Raw genomic sequence first — 17,301 nt, 5'->3', positions numbered from 1 at the left:
ACAGTTTGTAGGGTGTATGGGGGTTAGACAGTTTGTAGGTGGTGAAGGGGGGGTTACAATGTAGGTGGTGAAGGGGGGTTATGACTTGTATGTTGTGATTGAAGCAGGAAGTATGTAACGTTAGGCAATAAGGGAACAAAGGAGTTGTAGGTTTGGGGAGGGGGTTAGGAAGTCGTTAGGTTGTGAGGGGGGTTAGAAGATTTGTAAGTTTGGGGGGGAGTTAGTATGTTGTGAGGGGAGTTAGGAAGTAGGTAGGTTGCGAGGGGGGTTAGAAAATTCCTCAGGGGGGGTAGTTCCTACCCCCCTCTGAGAGGGGGGTAGGAACTTTATAAGTTGTGGGAGGTAGGAAGTTGGGTTGCAAGGGGGTTAGGAAATTTGTAAGTTAGTGAGGGGGTTAGGAAATTTGAAAATTGTGAGGGGTTAGGAAGTTGGTATGGTTGTGAGGGGGTAGGAAGTTGGTAGGTTGTGAGGGGGTTAGGAAATTTGTAAGTTTTGGGGGGAGTTGGTATGTTGTGAGGGGGGTTAGGAAATTTGTAAGCTGTTGGGGGGGTTAGGAAGTTGTGAGGGGGTTAGGAAATTTGTAAGTTTTGGGGGGGAGTTGGTATGTTGTGAGGGGGGTTAGGAAGTTGGTATGTTGTGAGGGGGGTTAGGAAGTTGGTAGGTTGTGAGGGGGGTTAGAAAATTTGTAAGTTTGGGGGGGGACTTGGTATGTTGTGAGGGAGGTTAGGAAATTTATAAGTTGTGGGGGGGGTAGGAAGTTGGGTTGTGAGGGGGTTAGGAAATTTGTAAGTTGTGAGGGGTGATAAAATTTGTAAATTCTGAGGGGGTTAGGAAGTTGGTAGGTTGTGAGGGGGTAGGAAATGTGTAAAATGTGATCTAGGAAGGTGGTAGGTTTTCTTGGGGGTTGGTGGGGTTTGAGGGGGGTTAGGACGTTTCCAGGTTTAGGAAGGATAAGGATTCTTTTGTTTGTGGGTCGTGAGTGGGTTACGCAGTTCGAAGGTAATGAGGGGCATAGGAAGTTGGTTGCGAGAGGAGTTAGGGAGTTTATTTGTAGGCTGTGAGGAGTGGGTCTAGAGTGGTAAAGAATCAGACAGAGGTAGACGAACGTCAGTCCGTAACGTCGTACAACTTGAGCTTTGCACAATGCATGATGAAGTTCTAAGTACTGCATCACGTAGATTGGCATCAACGGAGACTGAAAAACGGTAGCGGCTGTTGTATGTCGTCACAACTGTTAGAGCATTCATACATTCACCCAGCAACAAGCCCCCAAGAGTCGAGCTGGGCTATAGTTGGCCTTGATCGTGCCCACCGGCTATTTACAGATCGTCCGACAGGATGCAAAAGACTTACGATGTATGACGCCATGGTAGGTGTAGGTACATTTTCGGGACTGGATTTTCGACGAACTTTAAGTTGACAGATTCGGGGACGTGAGGAGCAAGTTATAACCTAGTGCAGTAACCACGGTAGAAGGATCGGGGGAAATAACTTTTATCATGAGTGGCTGTAAAACTGAACATTAAAATAACTGTTCAACAACGACAGCAGAGCAATATACAATGTTACCATCGTTTCACGTACTTCCTCCATATCGGTCCGACATTTTTGTTGTACCGGACCCAAATCTATTATTTTGTTGAAACAATTGCCGCGCCCCTATTCCGAAACCCCCATGTTACGATATGTTGCAGATGTTCGGTTAAGCGCGCGTCATCTGTTGCATCTGATGGCGTGTCCAATTAGGATTGCGATTAGGGACGCAGATGTTAGGCTCCGGCTTCCTACACTGCTTGATAGAGAGTAATATCGATCGATATCAGTGATGTAAATGAAGACATGATTTGCATAAATAATACGAAAGCCTAGTCCTGTAGTAGTAAATGATGGCAATTTCATTCTGGGGGAACTTGGAAGTTAAGTTGAACATTTTATTTATTAGATATAAATGATGCAAATCAACAAGCAATCTATACAATCAATACTAGTGTAACGCAGTAAATAAAATGTTGATAAGAGATTCTACAATACTGAAACATATCTAAGATGTCTTATACAAGAACCCCAGTTCCTTGACCCAGACCCCCCAGATACACACAGAATGGCATCCTGCACATGCTGGACCGGAACAGGAGGATCAAGCCGCGCCCGGAGAGGTTCCAGTCCACCAAGGAGAGGTTCGACATCGTCGTCACGTGCGAGGAGAGGGTGTACGACCAGGTCGTGGAAGGTACCGCCATCTTGAATTCTCAAGGTCAAATGTGTGTCAGGGGGGAGTAGTGTAACGATATTGAAGATTCATTTGGTCAGTTTGTTTACGACCAGGCTGTGGGAGGTACCGCCATCTGAGATTCTCAAGGTCAAATTTGGGGGCGGGAAGGGTTTTATAATACGGTCGTGCGGCCGGTTTGGTCAGTCTCATGACGTCACGTCGTGGAAGGTTCCGCCATCTTGAATGTTCAAGGTCAAATGTGTTTTTGCCAAAGTTAGGGAGCATGGAGAGGTTGTTCCGTACCCAACAATAACAAAAGATACCAGTCCACTTCCAAGATGCACGGAGACAACGCAACCGCAAAAAGGATGGACACGTTGTACGATGCAACTTTTTTTTCTGACGCACACAACTGTCTACTCTTGTATTTTATCCCTTTACAATAACATTCAAATGTTGTTATGTTTATTTTTCTCTCAGATTTAGAGACGAGAGACTCTAGCGCGGATGCACCAGTTCACGTGATCAACATCGACATCCAGGACAATCACGAGGAGGCCACGATAGGAGCCTTCCTTATATGTGACCTCTGTCATATGGTAACGTCAACTCGCATATTCTTCTTCATAATCTACTAACTGTAGTCAGTAATCTCCGCATAGCCTCTACCAGACTTCAGAGGTAGTTGAAAAGAGTAGAGATAAACAGAAAGCATGCCGGGAGAGTTAGTCTGCTAAAAGAGTGCGTTTTGCCGCCTCTGAAGCCTCACCTGGTAGAGGCCGATGCCCGTGGTCTCGAATTCTGCCTTATCATTTTTGTCTGCTTCGTAATCTCAGCATGTTTGCTATTTGCACACTACAGATATGCAAGTGTTTAAAATATTCTTGAGAAGGTCTTGATAACACCGTTGTTTTTCAATGTGATGCCCTAAAGTTTTAGGGTACCCATGCCAGTGGTACTATGAGCGTTGGCACGCATTATTCTTGTTTCTTTGTTTTACCAGGTTTATCAGTTTTTTATGCTGCTGCTGTTGTCTTTTTTAGCATCAGAACAGTGTCATAATAACTCCCAAAAATCATATGAAATATTTCACAAATATGTTACCCTTTCAACTACCAACATTTGACCCTTCGATCTCATACTCCAGCTGCAAGACTCGGATGACCTTGAGAACGACATGGATGACATCCTCCAGGCGTTCGAGGAGAAGTGCAATCGGCCCATCCTGCACACAGTGTCCTTTTACTGACGACTGGCCTGCCCTGTACACCGTACTGTCCACGATATTTATGACTGGCCCTTCACGGATACCGTAGTTTTTAGGCTAGTGACAACTGGCCTGTCATGCACACCGTACGTTCTAGGTTATTTATGACTGGCCTTCACAGAGACTGTGTTTTTAGACTACCGACAACTGGCCTCTAGTGCACATCGAACTTTCTAGCTTATTGATGACTGGCCTTTCACAGACACCGTGCTTTTAGGCTCCTGACAACAGGCCTCTCAAGCGCACCATAATTTTCAGGACCGCCGTAGAATCACACGTTTTCTTCCGTTGGACAGTTAGGACTTTCGCTGCCAATCAGACAAAGACAAATTTTGCTGCAATTTGATAAGTTCACCACGTGGTTAGTGGACATAGTCTCCAAGCCTTTTTGTGTCTTTGCTGACTTGTTTTCAAGTTTTCTTTTTTCTTGGTCGTGCGTCTCCAAAGTGCCGCATGTTTTCCCTACCGCAAGCTTCTTACCAAAGTGAAAGTTGAAAAAAAAAACAGGAGCACAATCTATCAAAACCGGAACTGCCAAATGTGCAGGAAAACAGAGTAATTTATCTGTTTTGTGATTGCACGACATTTATTTACTTGCTTGATGTCTCCTTATATTACCATCCCAACGTATATACATCTGCCAACGTTGACGTTTTAGTGCAGTATCCAGAACACAGTATTGCTTACTAGAATGCCATATGTATTTAGCTGAAGTTCGGTTAAGCACCTGTAGTTATACATGTACGTCACTAGCAATAAGTGCTAATTATAATAATTTACCCTCCAAGCAGATACTAACAGACAGAAAGACTGCCCATACGGCTTAAGCTATGGTACTGATGATGATGAAGCAGAGGTAGATTGAGAGGCTTGTGACTTCATCATCATCATCATTATACATGATGTACGAATACTTTTCTGACAGGTGCTGGCCTATTGGATACTGCCTTGTCAGTTGCTTACGACTCTGCCACCGAAAAATCTGCTTGGAGATACTAGTAGCTAATGTCGATCATCCTCCTGCTAACCCCCAGTCGTTTATTTTGTAAATAATGTATAATTTTATTTTTACGTAATCCTTGCTAGGTGATTGGGATATGGTTTGGCGATGGTACGATCGTTTCCTTTGCTTAAGGTGGGATAGAATAAGACAGTTAGCAAATCACTTGAAATAAAGATTATTGACGGGAAGAAGGACGTTCTCGACGATTTTTGTTTGTGTTGCATGAACGTATCACATACCTTGTACTTTCACAAACTTTTACTGCACTGAGTTTGATCAAGGAAATTTTATGACAACCATGAGATCTATCAAACATCTCCAGCTGATACTGAATTTCTCCACCGGCGTGAAAAGTATATGAATCTTGGTCAGAGTTGCCAAGAGTCAAGCCAAGAAGTACAGCCGTCACGTATGGGATTCGTGGTTGAAAAATGAACATCTCAGTCTAGATATTTGCAGCATGCATTACCACTAGACGTTTGTAATATATATCTCCATATGTTACCTAGATGTTCATGGCGGCCTATACTCCTTAAAGTAAAACAAAAGACTAAACTACGTCGCCTTAAGACAACACGTATGTATGGATGTCAATAGTTTATTCGGGATGCACATCAAATGTCAGCATTCAAAATTGTTCCCAAGATCTAATGACAATATCTCATTACAAAACCATCCCGACTCGTGTTGCCAGAGTCCAGCCGACCAGGAGAGCCACAGCGGTCCACACGGAGGCTGACATCCCGGCAGTGGCGGAGGACACGGCCCCGGTACAGGCACAGCACACTCGCGCCAGCGCTGACACCATGTAGTTCCAGAAAAACACCTGGGGAAAAATGAAAGGCTAGTATTGAGTTTGTGAGAAGCAACTTCCTCCAGCACCAAGAGGCTAATGTGCATCCTCTGTTAGCCTGGTTATCAAACCTATTTTAGCTCCCGAGTCCTACATCCGGATCCTCTCCGCAAATTTAGATGTAGGACTCGGGCGTTAATATAGGTTTGGTAACCAGGCTATCCTCTGTTGTATTGAAGACTGCGATGGTTTACCCTCACCAGATGCTAGAGGCATGTTTAGGAAGAACAGTGCCTATACTGAATTCGGACTCATGGTTGTCATTATAGGTTTTGGTTACTAACGTTAACCTGCATGCAATTCTCCGTAGTTACCACCAGCTCCATATTGTCCTTGGGTTACCCGTTGTAGCTAGAGGAATTAGAGAGCCGGTGGTACGAAGAATGGCACCCAGGCTTAGTATTTACTGAGTATTTGATCATACTGAGCACGGTAGTCTGACCTCTTAGACCGGAGATCTGCCTGTAATAAGAAGTCCAGGCCCAGTACAAGTATTGCAGTAGAGAGTGTTCGAGTTGAAGGTACGCCTGCTGTTGTAGGGAAATGTTATTAGGAGAATCAGGGTTGTTTGATATTGTGTGATATATACCTGTTTCGAGCGGAGATGTGCCTGTACTGAGCCCGGGCCCATGTTGGTAGACAGGGTGAGGTACTGCCGGCCGTGCTGGTCGTACTGCGGCCACGTCACCGGCAGATCCTGCGAGTTGGGGTTCCTTGGGGCGGAAGAATGTACTAGTATTTAGATTTAGCGTGATCATTGGCTCAAAAAGACGACCAAGGCTAACAATAAGAGCAAGTAGAGAAAAACAAATAAATGTTACATGCACATCATAATCAAGTTTGATAGTTTGACTAAGCTTTTTCACCCGTGGGTTTGGAATCTAGACCTGTACAAAATTTAGAGTTTCCACAAACTTAAACATACCTTGCTTATCTGTCATTTATGACATTTAGATACACAAAATGTAGATGGAACCTGGCATTAGCAAAGGGGACTTCGTTCCTATTCCTATCCTAATTTGCAGCTTCAGCAGTTTCTTAGTTAAAAGAAAGAAAAGGGACATTGGTTCTCCATTCGCAAATAATTTCATATGGTTGGTGAATGATTCAATATCAAGGGTCCTTATTCACAACCACTTGTTTACAAGAAAGAGCCAATATTTTGATGACCGTCTGTTATCTTCTCAGGGAATTGCCCTGATAAAGATTCCAGACGGTTATCAAAAGGTTGGCTATTGTAAACAGGTGGTTGCGAATAGCTTCGGAAGATGTTATTTATACCCGGTTTTGGCGAAGTTGGTCCACATTGTCCTCATCCGCCTCCCCAACAGTTTCTCTTGGTCAGTCATCATGTCGGAGTTGTCAGACGGCCACAGGTAGTAGTTCTCCTCGGCATGGGCGGCTCCACCTGGGCACAGGGGTGCATGATAACAGTCTTCAGTTCGTTGTGTTCATTCTATACAGAACATGATTGGGACCAGTATTTCATTTCTCTCAACATAGACACTCCTTTCAATACATACACAACATCAGATACAGATTAATCACATAGCAGAGTCTTCATCAGCATCGGTGGTTCTTTTGGAAACAGAGGAATTTTGAATGAATGAATTCGAATAAACGAATTACATGTTTAAAAACATAAGCATACATGAAGACATCTAAAATGCAATAGTACATTCGGCTTCCTCTCGCTTCTTGATATTATTTATTGAAACCTTTATTTTGTCCATTTGTCCACGTATCTGTGAATTCCTCGATCTCTTGGCTTTTATTTTCGATAAAGTGGCTTGACACTCCTTTGAATAAGTATAACACCTGCTGGTTCAGTTTTGGTTTATCTATTTTACCAGATCACCTAACAATAAAGGTATGGTCACCCGTGTATGGTCTTGTATGGTAAGATAGCATTCAAATATTACATTATAATAATTTTATTATAAACATATTAAAAATTTATTAAATGCATTATTTACCAATCCATGGGTGATCTAAATAGCTGGTGATGTGATCGAAGTTGTATAGGTACGTCGGATTCCCGGTGTTGGCGAACTCTCTCGCCATTCGTGTTGTCGGGGCAACGAACAGCCAATCACCGTACATCGTCATGAAGTCCAGCTGCATGTCACGTGGGCTGGCCGTGAGGTTTCTGAGGTACTCAAACTTGGCCGCGTGTGTTATCTGCACCAGGTTCGTGTTGTAAGACGCCATCACGTACTCCAAGTGTTCTTGGAAGGTTTCTTCAGAGACGATCTTTTCGTTCAAGTCGTCATAGAGGACGATACCGCCTTCCATGCTAGTGACTCCAAGAATATAGTCCCGGGCTTCCACAGATCCCTCCGCGAAGATCTCCTCCGGTGACGTAGGCAGGAATGTTCCATCCACGATGGGGAGGAAGGAGATGTGGGTAGGGGTCTGTACGGCTGAGGAGGTCGTCAGAACGTCTTGGGCTGTCTTAGACTTCAGGCACGATACAACGTCCTCTGTGGAGGTCCTGTCACATCCCAAGGACTGAGCTAACCGCCTGGCGTCGGCTAGTGCAGACTCCTGTGGGAGGAAATAAATTATTCTTCTCAAAACGTACTTCATTCATTCTGTCCGACCTAACTCTACAGAACGATTAGGAATATCACTGTCAGGCATCGTATGCTAAATAATTTATATAAGTCATGTACTGTGACTGTGCAATCATAATGCGCGAATTAATCATCTATTAGAGTTAAAACTGCCCATGACGACCGATGACATGTGGCCTATGTGGACTGGTGGTCACTAAACATATCCAAGGGACTACCAAACTAGTGGTCACCTTTGGCCAGCAGGCACTGGTCTTTTGGTAGAGGTGCACGTGGTCACCAGCACAGGTGCGACTGTATATCAATGGCCAGATGGTCCTTATGTAGAGATGGTCACTTGTACGTACGGTCAGGTAGTTCTTTATTACCGGTGACCACTGTTGTATGGGTACCGATTTGACCAAGGACGTTATATCACTTGACTGTACTCTTTAAAGTTTAATCAGATTTTGACATGTCCAGAGGACATCAACTATTAGCCAAACTAGAGTTTGCGAATATACTACTGGGGATGGTACCCAGGCTAATCAACTATAAGATTAAAGCAAAAAACGCCTTTGTTCTAGCCTCCACCAGGCCTTTCTACGGGAATACGGATCGTAGAATTCGGCAAGAAAAAAAAGAGTAAAATTGGCCAAGGGAGTCCGGCCGCGGGGAGGTAGTTTCGCGGCCTGTCAAACCTACAAGGCGGCCAAACTCCTCTGGCAAATATTCTCCTATATATAGCCAGCGTAGTTAGTCTGGTTTAGACTACCTTTGTTCCCAGGAAGCCCGGAGTGAACGGGGAGCCGCTCTGTGTGATGGCGCGGCGGAACAGCCCGGAGTTGAGCGGGGACAGGAGATGGAGACTCACCGCCATGCCGCCGGCAGACAGCCCGAATATCGTGATCCTACGGATGGGAAATATTCATGTCAACATATGCATCCTGCTCATTCCTTAATACAGACTGGAGTACAATCGAAAGGTCCAATTTCTTGCGTTGGAAATGACAGTTCTAACTTGCTTCACAATGACTTCTACCAGACACATACAGAGGAAATTTCAAGATTCAGTGTCACAAGGGCGCTATCTCTTACAAGTTCTCATACAAGTCCGTTAGCCCTAGTTGTGTATAGCCTGGGTGCCGTCCTACGTAGTTTTTGCCTAATGTCGCTATTTCGGAGGATGGCACCCAAGTTGTGTATGCTGAAACGAAAGCAATACAGTAGAGAACCGCAAAATGAAATGTATTAGTGTAGGGGGTAGGAAGTGGTGACACATCTGGGGTCAATTAATACTAATAAAGGACAGGGACTTAGTGTCCCTGAGCTCAGTCTGGCTCAAGCCGTGGTCTAGTGTGGTCATCTCTATAGCAGCATCCAGCATATATAACACTAGTAATATTTATTAAAAAACACCACACATTTTGAAGACCTTGCATTTTCTTGGACGATTTCAAGGAGTTTCTTTGATTCGGAGACAAAAAGTAATAAATTATAAAAGTCAGCCATTGACGGAACCTTACCTGTTGACGTCCCCGCCAAAGTTAGCGATGTTGTCCCTGACCCAGCGGATGGCCTGAGTCTGGTCTAACAGGCCCACGTTTCCCGGGGCATGCTGGTCCCCCGTTCCCAGGAACCCGAACACTCCAAGTCTGAAACGGGGAACGAGAGGCTAGTAGAAAAAGCCAATAAAAAAGTATCCGCTATAGGTGGACAATTCTTAAGATCTTTATTTCTCCTTAGCTCGTTCCCGGTAGTTCATTACAACGATCACTTTCTGGACCAACAGTTGGTAGCCTAGGTGCCCTCCAGTTTGTAATGGAGCTCTTAACTCGCTGGCCCGACAAAAAATCATTTCTTTAGCTTGCTAGAAATTGCAAGAAGCACCGTTACAAATCAGATGGCACCCAGCTAACAGTTGGAAGCAAACTGGAGCTAAAAGAATGAAAACCGTGCTAGGTACCGTTTCCTCCTCTTACTCTTAAAATGTCTTCTCAGAGACGTAACATGCAATCAGTCTAAGAAATATTATTTGCTACAACCGTACAGGGCGACTGTGTTGGCGGCCATGATATGCAAAACGGCTAAATCTCGCCAGATGTCGCTCCTACAGAACTAGATCATTAAAAGTCCACCACCTGTAGTTGAGTGAGACCACGATGACGTTGTTCTCGGTAGCAAGTTGAGTCCCGTTGTTGCCTGACCCCGTCCCGGCCTGCCAGCCGCCTCCGTGGATGTACACCATCACGGCTAGGGGGTCCTGCCGAGTACAAACGGTACAGTGATAATCAGGGATATAGCCATCACACCTACGGGGTCCTGCCCTTCCAATAGTGCCGATACGCTAGTTAATGTACATGCTCGAGGGAGGTTTATGGTGATCTCATATAACCACCAAATGCCCTATGATACCATCAACTTTCTGTATAACAGATAAACCATATATACATACATTTGTAATTATGAAAATAGCGTTCTTGTAATTGTGCCCTTTACACACACACACACACACACAATCACATCTGACCACAACCATCAATTGGTGTGGCAAATCATATGATATAGACATAGATATAGATATTATACATTGTACAAACAAACGCATACCTGTGGTGGCTTGTACTGTTTATGTTTTATACCAGTTAATACAAAATACAAATCAGCAGAAAATCAGTGCCCACATGCCCACCTCAGTGCTGGATCCCCTAACCGGCGCATACACGTTCAGGTACAAACAGTCTTCGCTCCACGGTACGTTCACGGTGGCGAACGGCTCGGCAAACCCCTGGAGGTACATGCTCTCCTGCGGGCACGCCGACCCGTAGCCGGTCGCCTCTCGGACCCCGTCCCAGGGCTCGGGCTCCTCCGGCGGCATGAAGCGCAGCTCTCCGGTCGGCGGCTTGGCGAAGGGTACGCCGAGGAACGTGCGCACGCCCGCGCCGTTGTAGTCGGTAATGTAGCCGGAGATTCGCCCGTACTTTGTGGGGACTTCCGACTCCTGTGCCGCACAGGACGTGGAAACAAGCAGGAGGGAAAGTAGGAGGAAAGGAAGGGCGCTCATCGTTATGGGTGTGTTCCAAAGTTACAGTGAGAAGGTTCAAAGTTGAGCCTTTCGCCACGACAAAGGCTTAGGGACGACCTTTGGACATCTAGGTTAAAGTTTGTGGAGCGAGTCCTGACAAAATTTGTTTTAGGCCATTGGTCATCGAGTGACGGCACGCATAAAGCAGAGTGTTACCAATCTGTCCCCGAGATGAATGAACACCTGTCGTGGAGCACGTCGCCAAGGAGAAACGCAACATAGACTGGGACAGGGTAAAAGTATTTGATCAAGATTCCGATTGGTTTGCAAGGGGTGTCCGGGAGGCAATCCAGATCCGCCGACAACTCAATACCTTAAACAGGGACAGGGGGCGTCACTACCTGAAACCTGTATATGACTGTCTCTTGTCGCGTGATTATTACATCAAGTCACGTAACAAGAGAACTCCAAGACGAGATCTTAATCGGGTTTAAGAAAAGACACAGTTCGTCTCGAAAGCTCCCCAGAGTAGCTGAACTTTTGTTGTGTGTTTCTGTATAAATATGTTGTCAAAAGAATGTTGCAACTGTTTTGTACGATATACAGTACGGTTGAATTTTTTTTTGGGGGGGGGGGGCGGACGTGAACGGCCGAAAATTCATGCGGGCGTGGATGTCATCCATATAATCAAATCAACATGGCCTTATGGCTGCGAAACTGGAAACAACAGACGATAAACTATAAAATAGTGATCACCAGTGAGTGAGTGAGTGAGTGAGTAAGTGTGAGTGAGTGAGTAAGTGTGAGTGAGTGAGTGAGTGAGTGAGTGAGTAAGTGTGAGTGAGTGAGTAAGTGTGAGTGAGTGAGTAAGTGTGAGTGTGTGTGTTTCCACTCAAACTAAACCAGTTCCCATTCAGACTAAACATCCCAGTCAGACACAATGACTGCGCTCGACAGTTTATCCAGTCCATGACGTCAGCACATTTCCTAGTACTCTACATTGGACGACTGAGTGAACCAAGAAGGCCTGACGCCGGTGACGTCACTTCCGGGAACCCATGCTATTTAAGTATACGGTGACCAAGCTGTTAGCAGTACAGGCCAAGACGGAGCTTCCCCATGCACCTCTGTGGTTTTCTGACGATGTTTTCAACGGCCCATGTGCTGCTGTTAGCTACCGGCTGTGTTCTGGTACACGCACTGCCACAGGTAATGCGGATAGTCTGTAACAGTCTAGCCTCCTGCGCAGTCTTGTTGGGCGTCGGCGTTATTTTTTCTCTGAGCGACGCGAGTAATATGCCGCCGCGAGGGACGATTTGCTGCCGAGGGAGTTTTTGCCGCCGAGAGAAGGATTCGCGCTCCAACAAGACTGCTTCCAGTCGGCGACTAAAAATGGCCATTAAAAACACTTAGGAGCGATTTGCATGGCCCTTTTTAGTCGCCGACGGGAAGCAGTCTTGTTGCAGTGGTCTTGTTGGAGCGCGAAGGAGGCTAGTAACAGTCTGTAAAAGTTCCAAAACACAGTGTAAAGTGTAGTGTAGTGTAAGCTAGCTCATTAGCCCTTCTGTGTTTGCATGTTATGATAAGGGCAGTAACTGAAACCGTGTAACTTTATTCAGTCACGTCAGAATCTACCAATTTCCAGGTACATCTGTAAATCTTGTAACGTTCTTGGTGATTTTATTTTCACGGTATTCGCGTTGACCTCTCCATCGCAAAGTCATGACATCGCGAATGTCATTTGTTGTAGGTAGTACTACAGCTGGATAACCAGTCTATTGGGAGCTTGCCCGGGCTTTTGGCGGGAATGCGCGAGTTGGCCTGTTGCCTGGTTCATTTTAATCATACTGCAGTGTAGTCCACTTAGTAGAGGTTTTTATTAGAGGTTATTAATATTAATACCAGACTGTGCCTGTTCTTTAGAATTTTTTTATTTTAAAAGATTTTTCTTGTCTATAAGATTTTTTCTCTGTACTGGGTGGATGTTTTGCAAGGCGATCACCGACTAACACCTGTTCACAAAACCGATGGTGCTGATTCAAGACTGCACGTCCAGTCCAGTGGATGCACATCTGGCACGGACGTTTGTTTACTAGGTAGGGGGGGGGGGGGGGAAGGGGAGGGGGCGCCTAGGACCCGACATGTATACGGCCGGACATTTACAGTGCCTTTCATACTAATCATCATCCGTCGTCCCTTTCGGGCGGGGTAAGTTGCTGCATTACCGTACTCCACAGTGCATTGCAAAGGTCATGGACAAGCTAGTAAACAAAGTTGTGGCAGTGTGCCGCTATTGATGCATGTCTTCCACTATTGTCTTGTCTAATTTCAAATGCAGACGCACGGCGCGGTTCTTGTTAAGAATAGATAGAGAAGGATCAAATAGCGCGGTTCTTGTTGTGGAAACAGTAGAGAAGAAGGATCAAAGAGCTTGTTTATTAAGACTCTCCTGATATGTATCTAAAAGACTCTCCTGTGTAAGTTCATCTGGCCCAGATTAACTCACACATGCACTTGCTTCACTCATTTAGATACCTTTGAGCTTTCCGAACCCCCCTGGCTACGGGCATGAGTATGGAACACTAAAAAAGGATGCAACCCTTCCAACTTGGCAAGTTGGCATGCATGTATTTCTATTTCTAGAAAAAAATCAGATTTCATGGAGGTAAAAATTGCTTAGAATTAAAAAAATAACTCTTTAACAGGATCAGGCAACGCTAACTTCAAGCTCTCCGGCAAACGTTACACGACCCTGGGCCTTCCCTACGACACCCAGTCCGTCATTCACTACGGCCCGCGGACCGCCTCCATCAATGGGAAGAAGACTATTGTGTCCAAGGACCCTACCAAGAAGATCGGGCGTTCCAAGGGGTGGACCGACCTGGATGTGCTCAAGGTTAATACGCTGTACAAGTGTGGTGAGTTGTTGGTTTGTTTTATCAGATGTTGTATGATTGATGGATAATGACTGACTGACTCCAGTCTCATCTTTAGTTACCAAAATATTATACAATTTTCATTCATCTTTACCATAAGCACATTTGTGATTTTCTTCTGTATTAAACCTATTAATTTCTTAATTTACTTCTGTATCAGACTATGTTTTTTTCTGGCCCTGGGGCCCATTAGAAATCAGCACTGTACTGAACTTGACTGGGCTACATTGACGTTTTTAAGAATTATTATATATAATAATAATAAATAGAATAAATACATAATAAAGTATGTTTACTGGATTTGTTCCATTTCATTATCTTGTTCTTCTCCCTTCTGTCTAATAACCATTGTAATATCGTTGTCTATTTTTCTCTCGCTAAGACGCCACAGTGACGGGAGAACCGATCGCAAAATGGCAGGGTACAACAGAGCTGACTCCGACTCATGCCGGCAAACAGACAACACCAAGAGACACCATGCCAACGTCTGTCACCATGTCAACCGTTCCCTTGGAGATGACAACTGATGAGACCACGACAGCTACAAGAGTACGTGCAACAAGAGGTATGCCCCTATGTTCGTTGTCTTACAGTAAGTCTCTGGACATCACTTTCTTTGACAAAAACATATACATCCTCAGTTCTCATTTACATCGACGAATGCCGGGGGAACAGTTAAATGGGATAAACCCATGAAGTGTTTCAGAGGTTCCTGTTCAACCTCCTTTCATGCAGTAATAACCGAAAGTTTTAAAGTACTGACGAAGTTTCATAACATAAAAATGGAATGCCAGGAGTGATCTCCAGGCAGATTTAGTTGGCCAGCCCGTAACCAGTTGTCCTCCGGTTACGTCTAGCCAGCTAAAGTGTCTTGCCTCAGAAGAAATCTGGTTCAGGCAATTAGCTGTGAGTGTTTTTGAGAATTAATATTCAGAATGAGCATGACAAAGAAGACGATTTATGCAGTTTTGTTCTCTGTCTCCCAGTTGTGTGTACATTCGACGAAGATCTGTGCGGCTTCACAGAGGGAACCAGTGATGACTTCAACTGGAGCTGGAGTCAGGAGGGTAAGGGCACTCCGTCCAGACGAACCGGACCCAAATCAGACCATACCATTGGACATGGTGAGCAGGGGTTGGCAGACATCGGGAAATGACACGATGTGATTTTATGTTTTATTGGGTCTTCTGCAGTATTGTATTGTACTACAGAAAGGGCTGGAAATTGAATTTGTTATCTTAAAACTATTTCACTACCCTGTGGCGACTAAGGAAGCTGGTTGTTATGACCCTGTAATGTTGGACTACATTATGTAGCAAGTTGCAGAAGAGAGTTTTAGGGGCTGGTCACCATTATGGATGTGTTCAAATGACCGATGGACAAGATCAACAGCTCAATCGTTGAACTGATGCGGAATCGTTTTTTACAGGCCGCTTTCTTTTCATCGAGGCAAATAAGAAGGCACCAGGAAAGAAGGCCCATGGTTTGTCACCTGTGTACAGCACCACAGGGCCGCACTGTCTGACGTTCTACTACCACATGAGGGGTCAGGGCATCGGTTCTCTCAACGTCTATCTACGCACGGTTGGCATGGGAACCAATGACGACAGAAAGCTTTGGTCTCTATCTGGGCCCCAAGGCAACAAGTGGTCGAAAGCGGGAGTTACATTTAACACGGCTGCGAATTTTCAAGTAAGGCTCATTCTTTCTTGCTTTAGACTTGCATGGAAGGGCATGCTAATAATGTCACTATATAGAACAGTGGTATTCGAGTCAGTAAGAAAATATGAAGATTAATTTTACTCATCCTAAGTCACTGACGAAAGATGGCAATAAAATTGCTAATATCGTCAAGAACAGTGGTATTCGAGTCAGTAGAAAATATGAAGATTAATTCTACTCATCCTCAGTCACTGACAAAAGGTGCTGCCATCCGATTTGTAACGGCAACCCCAATTTGTAATGGCAACCCGGTTTTGGTAGGGGGGGGGGTTGTCGATACAAATCGGATGGCAACCAGGCTAGAAAGATGCTATCTGTCAAATATCTAACTTTTCAGAGAGCTTATTCAGCTGCTTGATGTATTTCTTGTTTTACATATGAAAGTGTATGTGTGTTGTTAGAAATTCTTATGGACAAATCTTGAACCCAAACTTCTTACACCACAGAATTCGTTCTGAAAACCAAATGAAATAACTGTAAGTGCTGATGTAGCTGTTATTTTGCAGGTGATTTTCGAAGGTGTCCGAGGCACCAGTGCACAAGGGGACATTGCTATAGATGACATGATCCTTGACACGGGGCCATGTGCATAGCAGCCAATCAGCAGCCCTGATGACAGGTCACATGGGGTCAAGTATGATGTCAGCAATGATGCATTGCTGACATTGACACAGAGCACATCTAACATACTGCACCTATGCAAAACCCAGATTTTTCAGTTTTCGTTGGATGTTTGGTCAACATTGCATCAGAATTTTCCCAGTTGCAGACCATAGACACAACATTTGAACACTATATCTTATTACCTTCGCCAAGAAGGTTATGTTTTCAGGGGCGTTCGTGTATGTGTGTGTGTGTGTGTGTGTCTGTCTGTCTGTCTGTAAACACGATAACTTGAGAAGGCCTTGATGGATTGTCTTCATACTTGGTATGTGGGTAGGTCTTGATGAGACCTCAAAATGATTAGATTTTGGACCCCCTAGCGGCTTGTCATAGTACTGCAGCTGAACTTCCGGTTTTGATATCTCATGATGTAGACATGCTATGGTGATGAAATTTAGATGGTAGGTAGCTCTTGTGCTGGGAAAGAAGTGACGTGAGTTTAGGCCCCCTAGCGGCTTGCTCTGGAACTGCAGGGATAAATTCTTGAAAATATTCAACAGGGGATAACTCAAGAACCGATTGACGGATCGTCGTGATTTTTGGTATGTAGGTAGCTTACATGATGCTTAATATAATTATGTGACAATTATGCAAATATGGATGTAATTTGCATAATTTATGGGGAAATTCTACAAATCAGCTGTATTCCATTATAGGACGATTGAAGCTTGTGACATTGGTAATTGACAACGAGAGAAACACAGGAAGATGTTGATTATGTTAATAATGACTTAATTTGCATAATTAATGAGAAAATTTTATAATTATGTAATGATAACTGCCTGGAATTTCATACTTGTGGTATTTGAAAGTTAAATTGAGGTGAACATCATTAAACATAATTTATTCAAATCAGGACCTCATTTGCATAATTGTTTATTAGGAAATGCTAGAATGCATTCTTTGTTAATATAAGACTGTCTTCTGGTTGAGATTATGATAAAATAGATATAATTCATGAAAATTAGGTTCCTATTTCTTAAATCAGGGGGGAAGTAATCTATTCTAAACTTTGTCATAAAGATTAACATCATTTGGCGAAGGTATGAGATCGGGGAACTCTAG

The 17,301-nt window shown here is 44.3% G+C and overlaps 3 protein-coding genes across 3 annotated transcripts in view; 2 read left to right on the top strand and 1 right to left on the bottom strand.

The window, feature by feature from the left end:
- Positions 1–4,025, top strand: part of LOC109472699 (RNA polymerase II subunit A C-terminal domain phosphatase SSU72-like) — a 10,631-nt gene extending 6,606 nt beyond the window's left edge. The window contains exons 3-5 of the mRNA XM_019772550.1: positions 2,091–2,230; positions 2,693–2,811; positions 3,360–4,025. Coding sequence (XP_019628109.1) covers positions 2,091–2,230; positions 2,693–2,811; positions 3,360–3,461 — 361 coding nt within the window. The 3' untranslated portion in view covers positions 3,462–4,025. The remainder of the gene's footprint in view (positions 1–2,090; positions 2,231–2,692; positions 2,812–3,359) is intronic.
- Positions 4,026–5,128: 1,103 nt separating this feature from the next.
- On the bottom strand, positions 5,129–10,995 carry LOC109472635 (pyrethroid hydrolase Ces2a-like). Its single transcript, XM_019772466.1, has 8 exons — positions 10,583–10,995; positions 10,032–10,153; positions 9,417–9,545; positions 8,666–8,801; positions 7,312–7,882; positions 6,617–6,743; positions 5,925–6,048; positions 5,129–5,308 (listed from the first exon to the last, which is right to left on the bottom strand). The coding sequence occupies exons 1-8, from the start codon at positions 10,952–10,954 to the stop codon at positions 5,147–5,149; spliced, it is 1,743 nt and encodes a 580-aa protein (XP_019628025.1). The 5' UTR covers positions 10,955–10,995; the 3' UTR covers positions 5,129–5,146.
- A 2,488-nt stretch (positions 10,996–13,483) lies between these two features.
- Positions 13,484–16,286, top strand: LOC109472553 (MAM domain-containing protein 2-like). Its single transcript, XM_019772336.1, has 6 exons — positions 13,484–13,487; positions 13,621–13,833; positions 14,234–14,416; positions 14,838–14,975; positions 15,281–15,543; positions 16,080–16,286. Exons 1-6 carry the CDS (start codon positions 13,484–13,486, stop codon positions 16,164–16,166), a joined length of 888 nt encoding a protein of 295 aa, XP_019627895.1. The 3' UTR covers positions 16,167–16,286.
- The last annotated feature ends 1,015 nt before the right edge of the window (positions 16,287–17,301 follow it).

This window comes from Branchiostoma belcheri, unplaced genomic scaffold (genome assembly GCF_001625305.1).
Source record: "Branchiostoma belcheri isolate BF01 breed outbred unplaced genomic scaffold, Haploidv18h27 scaffold28, whole genome shotgun sequence".
Taxonomy (NCBI): Eukaryota; Metazoa; Chordata; class Leptocardii; order Amphioxiformes; family Branchiostomatidae; genus Branchiostoma; species Branchiostoma belcheri.
The sequence above is the reverse complement of the archived record's forward strand: the minus strand, read 5'-3'. Positions and strand labels throughout refer to the sequence as shown.